Here is a 19601-nt window from a genome sequence, read left to right on the forward strand (position 1 = left end):
AGAATTTAGTATTTTTTGTACTCTGCAAACAAATACAGTAATACTCCTCTATAGTGTGTGCTTCTATATCTTGTTCCTGTATATAAGGGGGCATCTATATCGTGCCCGATATGAGTGCGCGTCTGTACTTTACCCTGTATACTGTATTTATATATTCCCTCTATTTCAAAAAGCAAATAATTATCTTTTTAGGTTTTGTATTACAATATATCTATATGACCTAGAAACAGTACACTACATATCTAATGTTTCCCTCCCCCTCCCCCCCTTATGAATGGGTGTATATTTTATCAGTATGAATGGGTGCACGTAAGGCTCAAAGTTCCTTTACAAGACTTAAAAAAACAGTATTTGCTGTGTAGCATAAGCGTTGTGAAGAGTTCTTTCATTCATACCTGGAGTGTATGATTTATTGGCTTATACATTGTTCATGCACTCAAAGTGTGCACCAGCGAGCACAGTTTGAATATGCATTTGGTTCTATACATTTTGATCTCTCTGCGTATGTGTTAGCCTAGAATATGCTGTTTTGAGTTTTTCAGTAAATGAGTTATTCATAAATGGTTTTACATTTACAAATGAGTTTACTCAAATGTTTTTAGTACATTATTTACATAAGAGAAAGTCATAATAATAACATAAGGCGTGGTCATTATAATTATTTAGTGCATAATGAAGATGTAGATTTAGTTGAATACACAGTTTATTCAACTGGACTGTGAAGTATTTAATAATGTCGTGGTGGTGAATCACTATAAGCTTTGGCTATGTCTCAGTTATAAATGCATCAACATTTAAGAATAACGTTTGCGTATTTGGGCAGGACGCTGAAGGCGGTGTGGGAGGCGCCTGGGGTGAACCGCGAGCGTGTGGTCGTGTACGCTGACGCCCACCGGCGGGAGATTACCGCCGTGGCGAGGCTCTTCGGGGTCCACCTGGTGGTCGAGGCTCAGCGCGGCAACTCCTCCAAACAACACATCAGACACAAGGTCCAAAGGGTGTTCAGGTGAGGCATCGTTACCAAGTGTCATAGCTTCCCCCTTGTGTCATGTTTTACCAAGTGTCATAGCTTACTAAGTGTCATATCTTACAAAGTGTCATAGCCTACCAAGTGTTATTGCTTACTAAATGTCATATCTAACCAGGTACAGTATTACATATTGTACCAAATGCCACAACTTAACACTTATCTCTGGTGTCTAGGGATGTGCTGGGGGCCAAGTTCTCCAGCGACACAATGCCTGAGGGCAACCTACCCGACGACACACTACCTCCCTTCTCCTGCAGTTACCTCCTGCTGCTGGAGGACGATATACAGGTCTCCATCGACATCTTCAAGTAAGCCACATTCCTATTTCCTGAACATTGTGCCATCTGTTTTTAGAAGTCAGATATACTTGTAGAAGTCTGTGTATATAATATATTTTAAGACAGTTAGTGTCAGATTTATTTGAAGAAGTGTGTGAACTTTTTCTAGCCACCTCTGATTGCAATATCACCAATTTGCAACATGGCCAACACCCATAGTGGTTACTGAAGGAGTGGAGTGTTGAGAGCAACAACACGCAGCTCGAGCATGTCAGCCTTCATCCCGTCCTCAGACAAAGTCTATTCCATCCAGTGGTCGACCCCAAAGAAGCATTCATCAATTTTAACATGCTGTTCAATCAAAATATGAATTTTGTCAGATATAAATTAGTATTATTATATATTAACATACTGTGCACATTTAGGCATTGGTTAGGGTAGGTTAGGTGTTTAGGTTCTGTTAGCGATTATATGTATTTGTAGTACGTGGGTAAAGCATTTACAGCGTTGTGGTTCGAACAAAAGTCGTCAGCAAAGCATGTGTGTTTCAGAAGTGCAGCCCGTCCTCCAAACAAAGACCCAAAAGTGATTCCATGCACCCGCCAAACCCCCTGTTTATGAATGAAAAACGGTTTACACACGATTCACAACTGCTGACATTCGAACATATCCGGAACAAATGCTTCACTGACGAATTTTGTTCGAATCACAACGCTATAAATGCTTCACCCACGTACTACAAATACAAATAATCGCCAACAGAACCTAAACACCTAACCTAACCTATCCTATGCCTATATATACACAATATGCTAATATATTATAATATTAATTATTAATTTATACTTGAGAAAATTCCCGTTTTGAGTGAACAGTATGTTAAAATCTATGAATGCGTCTGTGGGGTTGACCGCTGAATGTAATGGACTTGAGTCGAGGACGGGTTGATATATTCGAACGTCAGCAGTTGTGAGTCTTGTGTAAACCACTTTTCATTCATAAACAGGGGGTTTGGCGGGTGCATGGAATCACTTTTGGATCTTTGTTTGGAGGACGGGCTAGATGACGTCCAAACACTTCTGCAGCCCGTCCTCCAAACAAAGATCCAAAAGTGATTCCATCCACCCGCCAAACCCCCTGTTTATGAATGAAAAGTGGTTTACACACGACTCAACTGATTTTGTTCGAAAACTTCCGGAACAAGTGCTTCACTGACGAGTTTTGTTCGAACCACAACGCTATAAATGCTTCACCCACGTACTACAAATACAAATAATCGCCAACAGAACCTAAACACCTAACCTAACCTAACCTAACCTATGCCTATATATGCACAATATGCTAATATATTATAATATTAATTTATATTTGAGAAAATTCTTGTTTTGAATGAACAGCAAGTTAAAATTTATGAATGCGTCTGTGGGGGCGAGATGTAATAGACTTGAGTCGAGGACGGGTTGTATACATACAAATAATTACCAACAGAATCTAAACACCTAACCTAACCTACGCCAAACTATACATACAATTTTTATGTATGAGAATATTAATTTATATATGAGAACAAACCAATTTTTAGTACACAGTATGTTAAAATTGATGAATGCGTCTGGGGAGGACGGCCGCTGCTTTAAACAGCTTGAAGTGAGAACGGGTTGAGTTGTGAGTCGTGTGTAAACCGTTTTTCATTCATAAACAGGGGGTTTGGCGGGTGCATGGAATGGACCTTGGATCTTTGTTTAGAGGACGGGCTGGGTGTCGACCGCTGGATGGAATGGACTTGGTCTGAGGACGGGTTGCTAAATGAACTGTGCCGGATTATTAGTCATGTCTCCACAACCAGGATTTGGGCGGGGAGAGGAGTTTCGGTGCACATCAAGTTCACATTTAAATGGTTCCCAAATGGACCAGGCCGTCCTCTAAACAAAGACCCAAAAGTGATTACATGCACCCGCCAAAACCTCCTGTTTATGAATGAGAAACGGTTCACACACGACTCACAATTGATTTTGTTCCAACACTTCCGGAACAAGTGCTTCACTGACTAATTTTGTTCAAACTACAACGTTATAAATGCTTCACCCACGTACTACAAATACAAATAATCGCCAACAGAACCTTAACACCTAACCTAACCTAACCTATGCCTATACATGCACAATATGCTAATGTATTATAATATTAATTTATATTTGAGAAAATTCCTGTTTTGAATGAACAACATGTTATAATTTATACACATGATAGTATCATACACATGATACTATCATGTGTATGTCAGTGGGGGTCGACCGCTGGATGTAATGGACTTGAGTCGAGGACGGGTAGAATGGGGAGAACAGTTTTATATGAAGGAGAAGGATTAATAGATACTATCATGTGTATGAGCAACAATTTACTGCTTAATTCTATGTACATAGTTTGGGGTTTCTCTATTACTTTAGGAAGTGTCATACACAAAGCTAATACTCAGGCATCAGTTTGCATGTATGAACATAATGATCTCTTACACATGGTATAGCTAGAGTGGTGTTATGGTCGAATCGCGTTCTCGTTCTTGCTAATTTCTTTTTATTCGTTAACTCACGAATGATTCTGGTTTCGTGGCAATATTTGATAATTTTGGTTGCACTAGTAGATTTAACCAGGTTCTTCAGGCCTCGTTGCACTACCTTGGCCTGGGTATTTGCTCACGTCTGTCTCCAGCGGATGGCAGGGATTACAGCCTCGGCTCTCAGTACTCAGATCAAGCACTACGTAATTCACCTTACTGAGTTCTCTGTCACTCCATCCAGGATGGCAGCCTCACACGTGAGCTATCTCCAAGTTAATGGTTTCCTTGATCTTATAACATGACCTCATATCGCACTTTGGCCATCGTAAAATATCTAGACTCGAGGTGATGACAACCCAACCAACTAGAGTGCTTGGGACCCCAACTTGACTAGAGTGTGACCTGAATTCATGCTGCCCCGTACACATCAGGTGCTCATCATCACCTTCATCTGGGATGTACAAACACCTGAGTAATTCCCCAACTCTTACAAGAAGCCCATCTATTTACGGTCTGTTAGCATAAGATATAATAGAAAAAGTCTGCGTGTGGTATTCAAGGACTGTTAGCGCCAGATACACTTACCTGTATTTACCTTAGGGCCACTGTCTCCTTAGTGGCCGACCTTTGGCAAGCCGCCACTGTCTCGACTGGAGCAAGAAAGTGGCGGCTTGCCAAAGGTCCTCCTATTGTTCCTGAGGATTTTTTCTATTTGGATTTTAAACTGAAGTAATACCATGGCATTTAGAACCTTGATGGATAAAAAGTTCCATGGGCTAATTGCACTTTGGGGTAGCGAAAGCATCTGCTGTTTTCTTCTTCTTGAGAGTAGGTGCAGTTGGCATGAAGGGTTTGACCTCCCGATGACAGCACCAGAACAGAAATTGGGAGATGTGTGAATGTTGAGAAAAATAAAGAGTTTAAAAAATGCTTGTTGCATGGAGCCGTAAATAGAGGAGCGGCGACTAGAACAGAGGCGTAAGTTAGAGGGAGACCTGTCGCACCATAGGGCGGTGCATGGAGTTTAAAGCTTCGCTAGTTGATCTACAAGGCCATTACGGAATATATCACAATGCACTGGGACCCATTGAATAGAAAATACAAAACATGGAACATAAACAAAGTCAAGGCACACAACAATATGCCTGACAGGCCCACAGCAGATATAACAATCGGTAGACGAGTACAAGCAACGCCACACCTACTCATACTACTCCGGAAAGTTCGCCATCGGAAACTGGAGACAGTACACTTCTCAAAGACACTCCATATCAGGATTGACAGGTGCACGAGGATGCGCCATGATTTCTGGAACCCTGGACATAAAAACACATACAGGAGGTACCCAAATAATAGACGGGCACAGAGGAATCATCAACACCTGCTCCGACTGTAAAGGCATCTCACTAGTACGTATTTCGTCGAAAACATCTTCACCAACAGGCCGGCCATCCAGGTCAACCTCGCAGGAGACGTCCGCAACGGGCTGCACCACAGGAGGAGGCACGTCAGGGGGCAACACCACAGGGGCCACATCCGGAACAACAGCCACAGGGTCGGGCACCGGCACAGAATCCCCGCGACGGGCATCCTTCCTGAGGACCACTACAAGGCCCCGGCCCACATCACCATTCGTGCCACCTACCACAGGAGGAGGGACCACCCCCCACTGCGGGGAATCCCCTGCAGGAGAAGAAACAGAGGTTAACGGAGAGACATTGACACCGGTGGCAGCAGCAGGCACGTGAACCCCCTCCACCTTTGTCACAGGCGAAACCGCCGCCCTAGGTACCACCCCTTCGACACCCGCAGACTCACAAGCTTCAAAATCACCCACATCGACCCAGTCAGGAGAAGTGAAATGCCGCGAGCGCTTGGAACCCCTCTGCACATCGTCAGAACCGGAGGCAGAACCAGAAGCACGGGAAGCGTAGGAGGGGCGCACTTTCGCATGGCGCAAGATGTCAGCAGCCATGACTAAAGGGGGAGGGGGACCGGTCCCAACACAGCAGGAGGCCCTACCTCCACATCACCCCTCCGCACAGCCGGGACAAGTAGCGAGGACGGAGAGACAGAATCCACAGGACAAGGCAGATGATCCGGCGCAGAAGACAAAGAAGCTGGAGATGGAGAGGGAGCACCTGGGAGATTTACAGCAGCACCAGGAACGCCGCCAGTAGCAGTACACCCAACCGAGGATGGCACAACCACCGGAGCACAAGCCCTACCAGTAGCAAGTGCACCGTCTGACACAGGGCACGTCACATCAGCCAAGGGCACATCCACAAATGCATCCACCGGGTCCTCTTCCTCCACAGCAAGCGGCGGGAATCTACCTCGTGAAAGAGATTCACTTAAGGGACGACAGCCGCAGAGCAGGCAGCAGCTAGAAAACACGTGCGAGGCTGACGGGCATAGTAGACCCGGATGTAATACCCCATGAGCCGCACCGAGGATGGGATATCCGCCCACAGCCGCATCCCCGGAGTGCGGATACTAGTCCGAACGCCCCAAAGCTTCCCAGAAGAAACCATATTGAGCCTCACATTCAATATGATTGAGTGTGAGGCTCCAGGGAATTCAAGGGGCACACTATGCACACTGACAAAGGTGAGGGCCCCACTGCGGTCCGAGACAACCACTGTACCACCAGCGTCTCATCCCTTTGTGTGTATTTTACCTCAATAAACTTGTTTCAATTCAATTTCACCAGAGTCTGGCAGGGACAAGGACTACCCCTCGTAACGTCGTAAAAACTCCCTGTAGTCTTCCTCGTCCGCAAACTTCACAATAGCCCGATGCGAAGATTCCGATTCCATTCCGATAGTAGCCACGGAAAAAAGCAGTATAACACATATAACCAATTCCATGGCAGGATATGGAATTAGATATAGGTCCATCCAATAAACTCTAGGTCCACCAAACGAGCCTGCAAAACGGAATGAAAGAGGGCCCCCCCCCCATCATGCAGGCCATGTGTGTCAAACGACCAGTGTCCACCAACCATCACACACTCCAGGACACTACTGGAGTGCAGGCAGGCACCTCCGCACCCCCCCTGCCGGCTGGTTGCCGAATCCCCTGCTGTTTTCTGTCCTACATTGTGGCTTGTTGAACTTGAACATATTTTTGCAGAAATCTGTGTATTTAAGGTATTTAAGGATTGCTAGTATCAGATACACTTGCAGAAGTCTATGTATTTAAGGTAGTTAAGGATTGCTAGTATCAGATACACTTGCAGAAGTCAGTTTATTTAAAATATTTTAGGGCTGCTAGCTTGTCTTGCATATCAGAGTGTAAAGTGTTGGATTCCCATGACAGGTTCCTGTATGCTGTGTCCCCGGTGCTGGAGAGGGACCCCTCGGTCCTGGCCATCTCCTCCTTCAACTACTTCGGGTACAGAGACGTGGCTAACTCCCTCACTACAGTGTACCGGACCAGTGAACTCAACCCCTTGGCTCTCCTCCTCCCAGCCACCACCGTCCACCAGTATCTCGCCCCCAAGTGGCTTGTGGCAAATGCTGTGAGTATATTTACCTCATTACCTATCAGTTACTACAGAGAAGCAAGGTCTAGCTCTTCATGCCCCGCCTACTGGCCTTGTTGTACTCGTTGCGTTATAATTCTTTCTTTCTAAAAGAAAGCCTTTTTAAAAGCCTTACTTTCGAATTATTGATTGAATCTGCCAGAAATTTGTGAACGGAGGTGATGGCTTCCACAATTTCTTCTTTCAGTGCGTTTGCAGTGATTTTCAGTCATACCTCTTGTTCCATTTGTAATCTGACCATGATCCATCCCTTTTGTCTGCGCAATCTTACATCTGTTGTTTGGTCAGGCTCACTACCATAGTTTGGCCTACCTCACTGCCATAGTCTGACCTACCTCACTATCATAGTCTGGCTTTCCACCTATGGCCTGTAAAACCGCGTTGTATGTTTTCGTAAAAACATGATAATTTATGCTACTTGATTAAGATCAAGAGATCAGGTCTATTTTATAAATCTTCTTAAAAGAATATTATATTTCACTATAGAATGTTTAATGTAATTATTCAATATATAAATTATCGCGAAGCTTGTATTTTTCAAGACATGATCATTCTATTTGATAACTCAGTCAGGGATCTGGTGCCCAGTGTAGTGGTTAGAACACTGGCCGTTGGAAGCGGCAGAACCCGGGGTTCCAGTTATATGCACGATTAGACGATTGGATACTGTTCCTTTACTCCGGTTGCCTCTGGTACAGCCAATGGTAATTGGAAACCTAGATATACAACGATTGAGAGATCGTGAGCTGGATTAAACAAGATGTTGATTACCTAACCGGTTCTTGAAGCTGTCAAAATATAACTTAATTTAACTGTTGCTGTCTGCTATTTATTGGATGTTGCCCTCTTTTTTCTTCATTACCATGTTTCATCATTGTAGGCTTCTACCTTTTTCCATATGAACATTAGAATACTTTAAACTGCAGAAGGACTATTGGCCCATGCGAGGCAGCGCTTACTTTTATCCACCCAAACAATCCAGCGATCCCAGCCTAGTACTGTATATTACCCAGTAATTTCCACCATAAATATATAACCCAATTCCAAACCAGTATTCACCCTTTTTTCGGAATTTAAACTTAACCTGTTGAGTGTTAGATGCTGTGAGAGATGTTGTCTGCCCTTCCACGCAGACTAAGGAATGGTACAACCCGCTTGAAGAGGCTCTGAAAGCAGTACCTGGGAGGGCGCTACTGTACCCTGAAGTGCCTCGGGCACGACACATGGGGTACCGCGGGGTGGCCATCGAGGGGGGCATCCAACACAACTTCTTCAGGGACCACGTTCTCGCTCTCACCACCGACTACGACCTGTCTGACGCCGAAGTTCTCAAGTGAGTAGCATCGAAGATTCCTCCCATCAGTCACGAAGACTATCAGAGCTGGGTCATTTATCACACACACAACTAGCACGCATCCTTGGCTAGTTTTGTAGTGTGTGCAGATGTCTCACATGTGACTAAGACGCACCCTTGGTTTGTTTATTAGTGTAGAAATGTCACCATAAGGAGCCTTAGACTGTTGGTGCCGGCTGTTGCTACTCTGCATAACAAAGGATAAAACAGACACAATTTAACTGACTTCAAACTTCAAACACATTTCAGATATTAATTTGATTGAGCAAACACAATCCATGTCATTATGTCAATATTTTGCCCCTTATTATGGTTAATTTGTGTGGCTACAATGTCTTATAGGTTGGAGTCTACCCAGTACGAAGCGAGGCTTCTTCAGACGTTGAAGAATTCAGAAACCATCAGGTTTGACTTCTGTAAACACGATCTCCTCTACAAAGAGGTGAGTCTCTACTCTGGTCTTGAATTCACAGAGCATAAGAACAGAAGAACAAAGGTAACTGCAGAAGGCCTATTGGCCCATACGAGGCAACTCCTATCTATAACCACCCAATCCTACAAATATACTTGTCCAACCCGCGCTTGAAACAATCGAGGGACCCCACCTCCACCACGTTACGCGGCAATTGGTTCCACAAATCAACAACCCTGTTACTGAACCAGTATTTACCCAAGTCTTTCCTAAATCTAAACTTATCCAATTTATACCCATTGTTTCGTGTTCTGTCTTGCGTTGATATTTTTAATACCCTATTAATATCCCCCCTGTTATGTCCATTCATCCACTTGTAAACCTCTATCATGTCACCCCTAACTCTTCGCCTTTCCAGTGAATGCAACTTAAGCTTTGTTAATCTTTCTTCATATGAAAGATTTCTAATTTGGGGAATTAACTTAGTCATCCTATGTTGGACACGTTCAAGTGAATTTATATCCATTCTATAATACGGCGACCAAAACTGAACTGCATAATCTAAATGGGGCCTAACCAGAGCAAGATATAGCTTAAGAACCACACCAGGTGTTTTGTTACTAACGCTGCGATTAATAAATCCCAGTGTCCTATTCGCCTTATTACGAACATTCATGCATTGATCCTTTTGTTTTAAATTCTTACTAATCATAACTCCCAGATCCCTTTCGCAATCCGACTTCGCAATCTCAGCACCATCCAGCTCGTATCTTGTAACTCTATCATCATTACCTAACCTCAGAACTTTACATTTATCAGCATTAAACTGCATTTGCCAATCCTTTGACCATTTCAAAACCCTATCTAGATCAGCTTGAAGTGATAGTGAGTCCTCCTCCGAATTAATTTCCCTACCGATTTTCGTATCATCGGCAAATTTGCAAATGTTGCTACTCAAACCTGAATCTAAATCATTTATATATATTATAAACAACAGAGGTCCCAGGACAGAGCCCTGAGGTACTCCACTAACAACATTATCCCACTCTGACTTAACCCCATTTATACTAACTCTCTGTTTCCTTTGGAATAACCATGCCCTAATCCAACTTAATTTATTAATTGCAGCGTTAGTAACAAGACACCTGGTGTGGTTCTCAAGCTATATCTTGCTCTAGTTAGGCCCCATTTAGATTATGCAGTTCAGTTTTGGTCGCCATATTATAGAATGGATATAAATTCACTTGAACGTGTCCAGCGTAGGATGACTAAGTTAATTCCCCAAATTAGAAATCTTTCATATGAAGAAAGATTAACAAAGCTTAAGTTGCATTCACTGGAAAGGCGAAGAGTTAGGGGTGACATGATAGAGGTTTACAAGTGGCTGAATGGACATAACAAAGGGGATATTAATAGGGTATTAAAAGTATCAACACAAGACAGAACACGAAACAATGGGTATAAATTGGATAAGTTTAGATTTAGGAAAGACTTGGGTAAATACTGGTTCAGTAACAGGGTTGTTGATTTGTGGAACCAATTACCGCATAACGTGCTGGAGGTGGGGTCCCTCGATTGTTTCAAGCGCGGGTTGGACAAGTATATGAGTGGGATTGGGTGGTTATAAATAGGAGCTGCCTCGTATGGGCCAATAGGCCTTCTGCAGTTACCTTTGTTCTTATGTTCTTATAGCACCCCCAATACCATGAGCTTCTATTTTTTTAATTAGTCTTTCATGTGGCACTGTATCAAAAGCTTTGCTAAAGTCAACATCACAATCCTTACCACTATCAACTGCTTCAACTATGCTGGAATAAAAAGTTAGCAAATTTGTTAAACATGAACGGCCATTTGTAAAACCATGTTGCGACTCATTTATTAATTTATGTTTTTCAAGATGGAGATGAATTGTATTTGCAGTTATTGATTCTAGTAACTTTCCCACAATAGACGTTAGGCTAATTGGCCGATAGTTTGACGCAAGTGATCTATCTCCTTTCTTAAAAATTGGTACCACATTAGCTACCTTCCATGACTCTAGCACTCTGCCTGACTCTATTGATTTATTAAATATGGTAGACAGTGGCTCGGAAATCTCCTCTTTGCTTTCTTTAAGCACCCTGGCAAACACTTCATCCGGCCCTGGGGATTTGTTTGGTTTTAGTTTTTCTAATTGTTTAATTACATCCTCCCTGGTAACTGCTAAACTAGTCAACCTTTCCTCATCGCCACCCACATAGACTTGTTCGGCTGAAGGCATATTGTTAAGTTCTTCTTTAGTAAATACAGATATAAAATATTTGTTAAAAATACTACTCATCTCCTTGTCATTATCCGTTATTTGACCTGTCTCAGATTTTAATGGACCTATCCTTTCCCTAGTCTTAGTTCGATATAACTGAAAAAAAACTTTAGGATTTGACTTTGCTTGCTCTGCTATGCGAATTTCATAGTTTCCTTTTGCTTTCCTAATCTCTTTTTTAACATTTCTAACCACTTGTACGAATTCCTGTTCTAAACTGACTTCCCCATTCTTAATCCTTTTGTACCAAGCTCTCTTTTTACCTATAATGTTCTTTAAATTATTTGTTATCCACTTTGGGTCATTAGTATTCGATCTATTCAATTTGTATGGTATACTAAGTTCCTGTGTTTTGTTTAGAATATTCTTAAATAAGTTATATATTAAATCCACATCGAAATCCCCTTTTACGTCACCTATCGCTGGGTTCATGTCTCGCTCCAAGACCGGCCCACACCCCATACCCAAGACTTTCCAATCTATTTAACCCAAACAAATTCTTAGGCTATTAAAATCAGCTTTTCGAAAATCTGGCACTTTAACAGAATTTTCTCCTACAGGTCTATTCCATTCTATGCTAAATCTGATTACTTTATGATCACTGTTCCCTAGCTCTATCCCTATTTCGATGTCATTAATTTGTGTTTCCCTGTTAGTTAACACTAAATCTAAAATATTATTTTCCCGCGTTGGTTCCTTAATGTGTTGCGTAAGAAAGCAATCGTCAATTAATTCTAGAAAATCTTCTGCTTCACTATTCCCTGTTTTGTTCACCCAGTTTATTCCACTAAAATTAAAGTCACCCATGACATAAATACTGTTAAATCTAGATGCTCTAGATATTTCATCCCATAGATGCCTTGCTTCCAATCTGTCTAAATTTGGTGGCCTATATATAACTCCTATTATAATATTATTTGCTTTTTCGTTTAATTCTATCCAAATAGTTTCTGTGTGTGGCTCAGTTTTGATTCCCTCTTTGAGACTACATTTCAAATTGTCCCTAACATATATGGCTACTCCCCCTCCTCGTCTAATATATCTATCTGTGTGAAACAGTTTAAATCCATTTATTTGATATTCAGCTAATAGTTCTCTATTTTCTACATTCATCCACGTTTCGGTAAGTGCAATAATATCTATTTTTTCTGTGCAGACAAGAGCATTTAATTCGTTAATTTTATTTTTTAGACTTCTACTGTTAGTGTAATATACCCTAAGTGAATTGTTATTTTGAGGCCCTTTTCTTTCCCTGATCATTTTGCCAATTCTTTTCTCCCACGAACACATACTTTTATTACCTCCTTCCTCGAAATCAATTCCCATACCACTATCTACTAACAGTTTAAACCCAAACAAACACCTCTAACCACTGGTTCCAACGAGTTCGCAACAGCAACAACCCCAGCCCTCAATAGATGCACCCCATCACGAGCATACATTTCATTTCTTCCATAGAAGTGTTCCCAGTTGTCTATGAAAGATATTGCATTTGATTTGCAATATCTTTCCAGCCGGCAATTGACACCAAGTGCCCTCGACATCCATTCATTTCCCACTCCCTTTCTTGGAAGAATGCCACATATGATCGGGATTCCTCCCTTGCTCCTAACTAATTCAATGGCTGTACTGAATCTCTGTATTAGTTCCTCACTCCTAACTCGCCCAACATCATTACCCCCTGCACTAATACAAATAATGGGTTTGTTCCCATTTCCCGTCATAATATCATTCATGTTTCCAACAATATCACCAATTCCAGCTCCCGGATAGCAAACCCTTAATCTGTTCCCCCTATCTCTGGCACAAAACGTTCTGTCTAAATACCTTACCTGGGAATCTCCCACAACCAAAATTCGCTTCGGTACTTCCTTAACTTTCTGAGCAGCCTGAGGGGCCTGCGCTCTGCCGCTCCTCGCTGATTTCTGTTCCGAGTGAACTGCAGGCTCACCACAGCACTCGTCCTCCAACATGGCAAATGAATTTGCTGCCCTTAGGGCGTCTGTAGGCGGCCTTGTCAAGGTCTTCTTAAGACCCCTGTCCTTCACGACTCTCGACGATGAGGTCCCGTCAACACTGGTCTCCTCCTTCGTTTCCTCCCGAAGTCTCAGCCGTCATACCTCCTCCCGCAGGGAATCCATCTCTGCTCTCAGAGCTCCAACCAGACTCACCAAATCCTTCACTAATCCTTCCATTATTGCAATAATAATGTTACTACAATCGGAGCTCCAGCTAACACAACCTCTCACTGTGACTGCACCTGACTGACTATCGTAAGTGAGCACTTACGTGTACACTTACGATATTTTTACGTCTTACTTAGATCATGACTTAGTTTGCATATACTAAACAGTTTCCGCACTGCGAGGCACCTCTAGGTCCTCCTCGATCAAGAGTTCCTATCGTTATGGATGACCTCGTAACGCTTCGGAGCACGTGAACTGTGCAGTAAATGCAGCCTCTGCTGCCATGATCGAGATAAGTGTGACGGATTAAGTGCACAAATAAGTGAATCGTGGCCCTGATTTGTCAGTAATAAAGAATAGTGTTGTTGTGGCAATCGTATATAACCATCATAGTAAGAACGATATTTATCTATGATGCTGTGATAGGGAGTAATGTATATTATTTTATAATAATGAGGATCATAGCAAACATCATTAGAATCAATGGAGAACTGCAAGAGTAATAATTCTTATTGGCATTGTCACTTTATTCTTAACTGTAACAATACAAAGTTAAAATTGTAATTTTTATTGTTTGATTATTATTAATAGTTAGGCTATTTATGTTATTTTTACTACCTCCAAACTTGTATTAAAAAAGCAACTTTCCAAACATCATCATTCTTGTTAAAATCAGCAACATTAACACTACCACCACCGACACGACCACAGCCATTGTGGTCCTTACCAACACCTTCATCTTTACCTCCGTCACCACCATTACATTCCTACCTCTTCGCCCGCAACCACTACCATGATATTCCTACCCCCTCCCGGCCACCATGAAGCAACTACCCCCTACCTTCTCTTCCACCACCATTATATTGCTACCCCCAGCCACCTCCATTATATTGCTACCCCCAGCCACCATCATTATATTGATACCCCCCCCCAGCCACCACCATTATATTGATACCCCTCAGTCATTACCGTTATATTGCTACCCCCAGCCACCTCCATTATATTGCTACCCCCCAGCCACCACCATTATATTGATACCCCCCAGCCATCACCATTATATTGCTACCCCCAGCCACCTCCATTATATTGCTACCCCCCAGCCACAACCATAATATTGTAACGTTTATTTTAAATTGTAACACTAAATATATTGTATCCTAGACGATACTGATTAATGCTAATATATGCTGAGTAACGCTTCCTACTGGTTGCACTTAGTAACACTTTTGAAATTGAAATTGAAATAAGTTTATTGAGGTAAAATACACACAAAGGGATGAGGTAGCTCAAGCTATTCTCACCCCGTTCAGTACAACGTGTTAGTACATACATAGACACACATCACAAACAATAAACCTGTTACCAAACATTCTGAGAGATAAACATGTACATTTCCTCCTTCACAAGTAGTATGGTATCAGACGTACACAAATACTTTTATGACCTAGTTATACGGATAATTCAACAAAATATTACAGTCTTGGTGCAAAATTCTTATATCTCTCAAGAATATCATCAACCTTTCCTTTGTGACACATCCAGGCTATTTGCTCAGGAACAGTCCTTATCTCAGTGTTTCTATATACATTAATCAACGGACAATCAAGAACATAATGGGCAAGGGTGTGAGACCTTAACATACCATATAGTTTACACTTCGTGTCATTATCATGAACACCTATCCCATATTCCCAGTAATATTTGTACCCAAGCCTGAGCCGCATGTACACAGAGTCACTCCAAGCATTTCTCCTTTTACCATAAGTGAAATGGGTGTTTTGACTCACATACATGTAGTGTTGCATGGTTAGACTTCTCTCATACATTATCCCTCTCCTCTCCACTCCTGCCTGTGCCTGAATATTTCTGATTTTGCTTCTTATTTGTCTCATTGTGAATTCACATTCAATGTCAATTTGTGGTTTTGATGTGGCACGTTTGGCCAAGTCATCCGCCACCTCGTTGAGCACTATTCCAACATGAGATGGAATCCACATGAATTTCACACTATGACCTTTCAGCTGTATCTCAGTTATTCTTCTCTTACAATCCTCAACTATAGACATGAAGACTGGGTTTCGACTGTTTAAGGACTCCAGTGCTCCTCGGCTATCGACAAATACAAAAACATTTTTGTCGTCATGACGTACTTCCTCCAAATACGCCAGAATGGCCTGCAGTTCAGTTTGTGTGGATGATATATAATTACTAAGCCGGAGTTCAATTATCCTGTCCACAGTCCCAAACTCCGTATATTCCCTTATTAGGACACCACACCCTGCCCTGCCATCCTCCGCCACCGACCCGTCGCAATATACATGTAAACTGTTGCCTCTTGGTAACCGGGATATTATGCTTCCATACAAACACCGTAATTGTCCCGGTTCATGATGAATCTTTTTCACCTTGAGGGGTACAATTTCGACGTCTATTTTCTGTACTTTCCAGGGAGCAGACATATTACACTGTCGAGAGGGTTTACAGCAGTCAAGTACATCGTATTCCCTGAGGTCATGAGCTAATCCCCTCGTGTAGCGTGTCTCCCTCAGTTTCCTGGAAGTGTGTACGTCACTCAAGCAGGTCTGAACGCTCTCAAACAGCTTATCCCCTCCTTTTCTCCGCATGAAACGAATAGCTACTCTAGTGTTAATGTCACGGACTCTAGCACACACACTCTGTAAATTTAATTCCATTCTCATTATTTCAATCATTGCATTTCTTTGACATCCAAGAATAATCCTCATAGCCTCGTTCTGTATCAGCTCTATTTTTTTAATTCTGCCTTGGCCTGTGTAAGACAAAACGGGTGCTGCGTAGTCTATCAGGGACCGAACAGTACTTATGTATAACATCCGCAAGATAGGCCCCAACACCTTTACCAGAAAAAGCCAGTGCTTTTAGAGGATGCAGACGGGCTTTACATAAGGTGCTGATATGATTTATTTCAGCATTTTTACTCTCACATGTGTATCCAACATACATGCCCAGATACTTGTACTTCTGAACACGGCTCAGTTCCACACCATTTAGAGTAAGTGTTATATTTCTTCGTTTCCTATATTCATATTTGGTTTTATCTGCATTTATAACTAAGCCTAACTTGTGACAGGTTGTACCAAGTATGTTAAGAGCAGTTTGAATTTTGTTCCCGGAAGTGCCTTGTATAAGAATGTCATCAGCAAATATGATCGTCGTGACCCCTGGAGGTCACACTTAGTAATACTTTGTACAAATTGATAAATGCCTTGAGGATATTAGTTATTGAACACTGGTTATTTATATTTAACGTAATATGAACTGACATATGGTGTACCACTGATGGTTACACCCTTCCCAATGGTACCCTTCCACAGGGAATAAATTAATTAACTACGCTGCCACCATCCTGTCTGTCTATTAGCTATATGAAGCAATGAGGCAAGAAATATTGCTTGACTTGGAGAGTCCTCTTTTTTAACTGTCATTAATTACGGGCCGGTTGTTAACAAAACTATACACAGAGGAGTTCGAAAGGTTCCATTTAATTGACACATGGAGAGTTTAACATGAGCTTATTGAGTACAAAATATTATATTCACCAACTACAAGTTCCTTCTCTAACACTAGCAAATGTTCAGAAATCTTACATGGACAATATCAAAGATCACACACATTACCTTCTATGTCCTGATCCACGACCTGGGTGAGTCTGTCTCCTGAGCCCCGCTTGATGACCTGCGGCCCACACTGCCTCTGTTCCTCCAGCACTCTCTATCCCTCTAACTCCCCTACAGGAGTATATATACACACTCCCAAACCCATTATACACTGCCACACCTTCTATCAGCTGGAGAAAGACGGGGGGGGGGCGGGGAGGGGGAGATTTGCTGTTGCTAACCTACATTGAGGCGTGTAAGAGGTCTGCCTACACGTGCACAAACACTCAAGTATTTAGCATTAAGATGCTTGACAACCACTATACGCCTCTTTCAAGGAGGAGAAATATTAATTATGGGAGTGTGGCTGACCTCTGACCTGGCCAAAAGGGGGAGGTCCCTGGCGTTTACACAGATCTCTGGGTGTTATAATCCCCCCTAAAATGTTTGACAAGATTATCATGATTAAATATCACCTACTTGAAACTAGCTGACTAAGACTAGCCAGCAATAGTTTAATTAACTTTGCAAGACGATCTTGAGGTCATCTGGGCTGGCCTCTAGGAGAAGGCTTCCTTCCTTGGGGGGGGGGGATCATGGGTGTGACAATATTGATAACCCTCAGCCATAACCATTATATTGATACCCCTAGACACCACCATTATATTTATGCCCCTCAGCCACCATTATTATATTGATACCCACGGCCACCACCATTATGTAGATACCCCTAGTTACCACCATTATATTGATACTCCTAGCCACCACCATTATGTAGATACCCCTAGTTACCACCATTATATTGATACTCCTAGCCACCACCATTATATTGCTAGCCCTAGTCACCACCATTATATTGCTGTCCCCCCAACCACCACCATTATATTGCTGTCCCACCCAACCACCACCATTATATTGATACCCATCAGCCACCACCAATATATTGATACCCTTCAGTCATCACCATTTTATTGCTACACCCCAGCCACCACCACCATTATATTGTATCTACCTCCGTGTTCTGATTCCGTGCCACCAGAATCCACTTGTGATATACGTGGCCTACAACGGCAGTCGTAGTGACGAGGCCAGCATCACCTACATCTTCGGGGTGAGTATAGATGTGTCACACACTGGTGTATGTATCACACACTGGTGTATGTATCACACACTGGTGTATGTATCACACACTGGTGTATGTATCACACACTGGTGTATGTATCACACACTGGTGTATGTATCACACACTGGTGTATGTATCACACACTGGTGTATGTATCACACACTGGTGTATGTATCACACACTGGTGTATGTATCACACACTGGTGCACACTGGTGTATGTATCACACACTGTTGTATGTATCACACACTTGTGCACACTGGTGTATGTATCACACACTGGTGTATGCATCACACACTGGTGTATGTATCACACACTGGTGTATGTATCAAACACTGGTGCACACTGGTGTATGTATCACACACTGGTGTATGCATCGCACACTGGTGTATGTATCACACACTGGTGTATGTATCACACACTGGTGTATGTATCACACACTGGTGTATGTATCACACTGGTGGATGTATCACACTGGTGGATGTATCACACTGGTGGATGTATCACACTGGTGGATGTATCACACTGGTGGATGTATCACACTGGTGGATGTATCACACTGGTGTATGTATCATACACTGGTGTAGTGTGCGGGTGTGGTGTCTGGTACCTGTAGTATCAGTACCTTCCTTGGTATATTGGGATGCCCAGTCATATAATGACATTACCACGTAGTTATGGTTCATTTTACAATTCAATGATATAACGGCAGGATGTTTCTGATTTGCCATTTTAATTTCACAAGTTATTTCATTGCGGTGAACATACGATAGGCCTACCAAATGTTCTATCCATACTTCAGAATATGGTCGTTAGAATCGCTGGGCATATATTGCTCTAAATACTATTTATGAGATATAGGCCTAAACAATTAGCATGTGACGTAAACCATTTGTTTCTTGTTTACAGTGTCTTAGAACATGGAGCCTGTACGCGGAGGCTGGGTGGAGGGGGGTGTGGCAGTTTCACTACCACGGCCACTGGCTTAGTGTAGTTGCTGTCCCACTCTCACCGTACAGGTAGGCCTACTGTTGTCGTTGTCCTGCTCTCACCATACAGGTAGGCCTACTGTTGTTGTTGTCCTGCTCTCACCATACAGGTAGGCCTACTGTTGTTGCTGTCCCGCTCTCACCGTACAGGTAGGCCTACTGTTGTTGCTGTCCTGCTCTCACCGTACA

The 19601-nt window shown here is 42.5% G+C and overlaps 1 protein-coding gene across 2 annotated transcripts in view; it reads left to right on the forward strand.

Moving 5' to 3' along the window:
* The window catches only part of LOC123769457 (protein O-linked-mannose beta-1,2-N-acetylglucosaminyltransferase 1), a 234757-nt gene that overhangs the window by 210050 nt on the left and 5106 nt on the right, over positions 1-19601 (forward strand). For both annotated transcript variants that reach the window (XM_069308809.1, XM_069308810.1), the window contains exons 13-19: positions 824-1006; positions 1204-1338; positions 7187-7388; positions 8546-8745; positions 9109-9208; positions 18341-18412; positions 19333-19442. In XM_069308809.1, coding sequence (XP_069164910.1) covers positions 824-1006; positions 1204-1338; positions 7187-7388; positions 8546-8745; positions 9109-9208; positions 18341-18412; positions 19333-19442 — 1002 coding nt within the window. The remainder of the gene's footprint in view (positions 1-823; positions 1007-1203; positions 1339-7186; positions 7389-8545; positions 8746-9108; positions 9209-18340; positions 18413-19332; positions 19443-19601) is intronic.

The sequence above is a fragment of the Procambarus clarkii genome, chromosome 63, assembly GCF_040958095.1.
Source record: "Procambarus clarkii isolate CNS0578487 chromosome 63, FALCON_Pclarkii_2.0, whole genome shotgun sequence".
In the NCBI taxonomy this organism is placed as follows: Eukaryota; Metazoa; Arthropoda; class Malacostraca; order Decapoda; family Cambaridae; genus Procambarus; species Procambarus clarkii.